The sequence below is a fragment of the Eurytemora carolleeae genome, unplaced genomic scaffold (assembly GCF_000591075.1).
Source record: "Eurytemora carolleeae unplaced genomic scaffold, Eaff_2.0 scaffold169, whole genome shotgun sequence".
Classification (NCBI taxonomy): domain Eukaryota; kingdom Metazoa; phylum Arthropoda; class Copepoda; order Calanoida; family Temoridae; genus Eurytemora; species Eurytemora carolleeae.
Genome location: NW_019396316.1, coordinates 79,467 through 85,871, shown reverse-complemented (window position 1 = coordinate 85,871; position 6,405 = coordinate 79,467). Strand labels below are relative to the sequence as shown.

General features: G+C 33.1%; 1 protein-coding gene across 1 annotated transcript in view; it reads right to left on the bottom strand.

Annotated features, from left to right (window-relative positions):
- Nucleotides 1-6,405, bottom strand: part of LOC111700786 (dual specificity tyrosine-phosphorylation-regulated kinase 2) — a gene marked incomplete at its 5' end in the record, with an annotated part of 52,811 nt that overhangs the window by 45,646 nt on the left and 760 nt on the right. The window contains 4 exon segments of the mRNA XM_023471825.1: nt 3,052-3,198; nt 3,539-3,588; nt 3,803-4,079; nt 4,288-4,374. Coding sequence (XP_023327593.1) covers nt 3,052-3,198; nt 3,539-3,588; nt 3,803-4,079; nt 4,288-4,374 — 561 coding nt within the window.

Sequence of the window (6,405 nt, the reverse complement as noted above, 5' to 3'; positions counted from 1 at the left end):
CCCCCCCTTCATTTAAATCAAAAACCCCTCAATCCTTCCTTGATTCAATCTTAATTTTATAAATTTTAATAATTCTTTTTCTTTTGCCCTATTTTTAAGTTCGTCTACCCTTTCAATCAATCCCAGTTTTTATAATTTTTCTTGGATAGACATTTTTTCTATTTTTCCCTTTCATTTTCCACAATTCCCTTTTCCCATCTTTTTAATTTTTTTTAATTCAATTAAAATTTTCATGAGCTTTTTCACACTTTCCTTTTTTTGTTGTTTTTTAGTTGTCAAATTTTTTCTTAATTTCCTTTAATTTTTTTCTCTGTTTTTTCATTTTTTTACACTTTCATTTTCTATCCTTTCATTTTATTTTGAAATCTCCACTTTCACTTCCCCCTCTCCTGACCCCCGGCCCCCCGGCCACCCTTCAATCTTTTGTTTACTTATTTAAGAATATGAATTTTAGACTGGTTCCCCTGGTTCTCACGTATTTATAAAGAACAAATCAATTGGTCCGACTTGAGGCAAATTCAGGCAATTCTTGCATAATAGCATACATTCATATACCATTCACTTACCAAGCTCATTCATAGACAGATAGATAGATAGAAAATAGACAGATAGATATATAGATAGAAATAGACAGATAGATAGATAGATAGATGATTCGGATAATTTTCTACTTTCGCCAAGAAATTGTTATTTTTTGTAACACAATTATTAGAATTGAAATAGCCTGAAGGATAGTGGGGTAAATTTCCCAACAGAACAAGTGCAAAGTTCCTCAGAACCTAATCATGAACTTAACTATACACTGTACACTGTACAAACTAACCCAAACTACGTACAGAACCTAATCATGAACTTAACTATACACTGTACACTGTACACGTTAAAGAACTAACCCAAACTACGTACAGAACCTAATCATGAACTTAACTAGACTTAACTTTATAGTGTACAACAATAAATCAAACTATTTACAAAACCTGTTCTGTACACTGTACAGAACCAAACCAAACCATGTACAGAATAAACAAAACATGTACAACACCGAACCGTGTACAGTATCAAACAAAATTATGTACAGAAACTACGAACCTTGTACATAAACAAATCATACTATGGACAGAATAAACAAAACCATGTAAAGAAACAACCCAAACCATGTACAGAACAAAACCAAACAATGTACTAACCCCACCAAACCATGTACAAAAAGATTTCAAAGGGTTGAAGGGGACCTCAAGGGGTTGAAGGGGACCTCAAGGGGTTGAAGGGGAACTCAAGGGGTTGAAGGGGAACTCAAGGGGTTGAAGGGGAACTCAAGGGGTTGAAGGGAACCTCAAAGGGTTGAAGGGGACCTTAAAAGGTGAAGGGGAGGGCCACGGGGGGGGGGTGGTTGTGTAGACTAATGAATAGTTGAGAAACTACAAAGTTTTGTCAATTCAGAAGTAGCTGAATCATGCTATATTCAATATACACTATACAGGGTGTCCCTGTATCATATGGTTATCAATAAAACAGGGACACCCGTTATATTGGATAAATATAATACATCATAGGGTTTGCCTGTTTTTATTACAATAAAAAACACAAAGTCTCCCTTTAAAACTACTTATCCAATATACAGACTACAGAGTGTCCTAATTCTCAAATATACAGGGTGTCACAGTGCAGAATATTGACATTTACCATATTCAGAGCTACCAAACTGTATATCATAGCATTATATTCGTCAAAACCTGACAGACACACACACACACCAGACAGTGTTAAGACAACTCCGACAAAAATAAAAAAATGATTGAGTACAACAACAACAAAAAGTAATAATAATTAGTGAAATTCTGACAATTTTCCATATTTATTTTCTAACAAATAATTAGTTTCTCCTCAGTCCTCCCCTTTCAAATGTTTTATACACCAACACGCCCATCCTCCTTGTTTATGCAATTTTAAGGGAGTGTTTATGCAATTTTAAGGGAGTGTTTATGCAATTTTAAAGGAGTGTTTATGCAATTTCAAGTGGCTTTCTATTTAAAGGTTGTCAGGCCAATTTTACAACATCGTATTTTAATCCTTTATCTCATTGAAATTTTTTCTTTGGCGAAAAGCGTTTGATTCTTATAATTTCTTTCATTGTTTTTGTAGCCAGAAATCTGCAAGTCTCATTCAATCTTGTCAGAGAAAGCTTATGAGGGTACCGTTGTAAATCCGACATGCCACTCTACAAATGAAGGGTACCTTAAAATTACGTCCCTTTAAGTGAGAAAATCTTATTTTTCTAAGAAAACTAATTATATTATCTTGCTAACTTCTATTTACTTTTATCCACCTTAATCAATTCTTAAGGAGAAAATGGTTTCCAAAGAAAAAAATTTCCAGAATTTTTTTTAAGCGATCTTTTCATCGAATGTAATCAACATCTTGAAAATAAATCTGTTCTGGTGAGGAAGACCTTTAATACTTTAACTTAAGGTTAAACTTAACAATAAAATGTTAATTTGAGAAAAGGGTAACAGCAAATAGACAACTTCCCCCCCCCTCCTTTTTTTTAAGGACATCCCTTTTTTAACTCTTCCCCCCCTTCCTTTTATAAGGACATCACCCTTTTTTAACTCCCCCCCCTTCCTTTTATAAGGACATCACCCTTTTTTAACTCCCCCCCCTTCCTTTTATAAGGACATCACCCTTTTTTATTTTCAATTTAAATGGCATAAATTCTTAAAGTCTTATATTTGAAAAAGTATTTGATATATTATGTTTAACCAGCTCTGAATGACGAGAAAAATCAACAATGATATTTGCAGGTTGCAGTTTTACAAATAAACCGGTTTTTATGCACATCTACTTGGTACCATCTAGCAAAATTGAGCTTCACTGTGCACCCACAAACAACTTTCCAATGCCAATAATATTTTTTATCCTAATTATTTCCACTAAAGGCTTAATACAACCTTTATCTTGTCTTGTTTGAACAATGAAATTTGAAAATCCTCGAAAAAAAAACCGCAAAAAATTTAAATTGCTAAGAAAATTGGAAAATGAGGCAAAAATTACCTGATCGTCGTCGTATCCACAATTGTTTGGTCCGCCGATTATCCCCGGCCGTTTTTTGGCGTTAGCGCCGATAAAGTATATTTGAGGATAGTTAAAGATCTCGTGATGTTCGTAGGGTGTCAACTTGTTCATGTACAGCTTCATCACCTGTACATACAAACTTAAACATGTACTACAGGCACAGTAAAAAAACATACGCAACTTAAAAAAAGTAATAACATAATGTTTGCTGGCTCTCAATGAACGAAAGTATAGTTAAATTTCAAAAAAAGGTTTATTTTAAATAAAAATTTAATAATTAAATGAAAATGAGAAAATAAGTACTTTAGAAATGCGAGAAAATATTGCGATGAAAGCTTTTTCCAATATGGCAGCCGAAGGAAGATGAAAAGTTCTGATAGCAAAAATACGATATTTTAATCAAAGCTTCATTATTTGATATAAGAATTTGCACCATAACAGTAAAATGATTTTTGTCAAGGTTTGCCTGGTCGGGTGATGCCACCATCGTCTTCGGTTTCAATGAGGTTGTCGAGCCTGTACAGTATACGTGTGCATGGAGTGATTAAATACAAAATGGCGTCCAAATGTTCATAAACAAATGGAGCTTAAGTGTAGATTAACAAAATGAGGTCCGAATAAACATTTTATAGGAAATTTGACCGGTTTGAAAGAAAAAAAATATTGCATATAATTTAGGATTAGGTGGGGGGGGGGGGGGCTAATTATTTCATGCATATATCCTTAATACCGTTAAGCTGTGGTGAGTCTGTCTTTGGGCTTTCTATCCCTGAGGTTCTCGTACTTTCACTTGTCGTTGGTCTCATCAACGGTAACGTAGACATACCGTTAATATGAACTCCGTTAGAGTGTCCGTTCGACAAATTGGAATTGAGACCGTTTGACGAGATGTTCGTTGAACTGCCGTTACTAACGATGCTGCCGTTGACCGACATGGCGTCACTATTATCCAGGATTATGCTTGAACCCGAGAACAGTTTAGATTTTAACGGCGGCAGATGAGAATCCTGAAAACGAGAGAGTGCCATGAAAATTATGAATTTACTATATAAAAATATAAAAATTAAAATAAACTCTTTAAAGCAGGGTTGGAATAGGAAAGAAGTATAAAAAGACAGTTCCTTTCTGTAAATTTTTTTTCTAAAATTGAAATCATAAGATTTCATAAAAGTTTACAGACTGCTTTATTTTTATTTAAATAGCATCTCCTCCTGCCTGTATAGTTGGGAGGTAAGCAGTATCAGAACTGGTAGATAGTAAACTCCTAGTTCGAGACAGGGGCATCTCCAGTAGGGATCCTCCCTAAAAATATAAATATATTTACAGAAACATCAGATAGTTATATTTCTTTCATAAATATTTCCTTTAACAGAGATAACGTGAACAAATATTTGTTCAGTCTGCGTGGCCCATAATCAGCTGATATTAAGGTTATTTTATTATTGCTAAAATCCGTTACCATTCCCTTAACTTAATTTTTTCTTATTAGACTGTTAAATTCAAATTTTCACATTGAAAACATAATGGAACATGTTGAAATGATTGAATATTTGAAGTTATTAAAAAATATCCAAATTAGCAGAAAAATTCAGCGAATTTCTGCAAGTAATTTTAAAGAACAAAAATCGATTACATCAATTTTGCACGTTTACTGACTGAATTTTTTATAAAAGAATTCTTAAAATTTGTCTTATTTTACTGGTGCAAAAAAATGGATCACTGATGAATAATGAAGTTTATGCAATTCTTAAAATAACTATATTTGCAAGGAAATTAAAAATTTACCTTAAAGACAGAGTTCAAAAAATAATTTAGCAATTTCCTCTCCATTTAAAGAGAATGTTCACATAATTTAAAGTTATCCCAATTGCAATGATATATAATCATTTTACTTCCTTCTTTGTCTTTGCACCGTAAAAAACAAGGATTTCTTTATCAGTCTTGCTCAACAATATTTTTGTTGTGAATCTTAAAAGAAAGGACAAAATCAAATATTCAAGTGAAAAGAAAATCCAATTCAAGTGAATCTGAACAGGAAAGCAATGTCAGTTTGAAATATCTAGCAAGTGAATTAAAATGTTTAATTAGTTAAATTAGGTTAATGTTGAAAACTTAAACTAATCTTCAGTTTAACAGTTGACTTTAACAGTTGATTTTAACAGTATAACAGCTTAACAGTTGGTTTTAACAGTTTATTTTAACAGTTGGTATTAACAGTTAAACAGTTGGTTTTAACAGTATAACAGCTTAACAGCTAGTTTTAACAGTTTCAAATTCTCAATTTTGATTGGGTCTGTCCGATAGAACGATTTTTGGACCCCCCCCCCCCCTCCTATCAATTTTGTACATGACCAAATTAGTATTTATTTAGCATTATTTAGGGTTAGGTTAGGTTAAGACACTTTCTGGGCCGAGCGCTGCATTTAGGATGGGCTAGGGGGCCGAGCGCTGCGGCCATGGGTTAGGTTAAGTTGAGACACTTTCTGTAAGATCCATGTACAAAAATTATAGGAGGGGGGGGAGGGGGGCTGGGGTCCAAAAATCGCTCTCTAGGAAATTACCTTTTGATTTTAAAGGGACTGGATCAATTATGTGGAAGATATCGTTGTATTTCTAGCTTTAAATGTTTAAATTCTTTTCTATAATTACTGAAGCAGAAATCTCCTAAGTCACTTAATATAATCAATTAATCTTTAACATGCACTCATGTTTAAACAAAGTTTCTATGGGTACCGGGGTGAATCGAGCATTCTGTTAAAAAGAGGGTTACTTTAATACGTCAACAAATCACCAACAAAGTTAAAAAATAAACAAATCATTTTTCATCTTCAAACTTTTATGAACAAGAAAACTACAAAACGTGCATAATTTCTATGGAAATGCACGAACGTTAGAATTTATGTATGAAATTGCTTATCTCTATATAAAGATTTATGAGATCAAAAAATAACAAAAACAGCCTTGTTCTCACAAACATAAGCTGAAAACTTTTTGACATAGAGACTGCTGCAATTGAACAATGTTAAAAGTATAGTGCTAGTGTTCTAGAACTATCATTTAATTGGACAGTAATCATCTTGGCAATCTAATTTTTTCAGTTAATAAATATCGACCGATTAATTTAATACAAAAAGTAACATAAAAGTTTGTGCGAATTCTTAATAAACTTACGGCAAAACTGAAGATTATAAGGTGTATCTCAATTAACAAATTATGATAGTAAAATTTCAAAAAAAAATGATTTCAAAATCCAAAAATGAGGGGCAGGGAGGGTTAACCATTAGTATTTATTTGTTAGAGATGACCATAATGCGTTTCAGCCCCCCCCCCCCC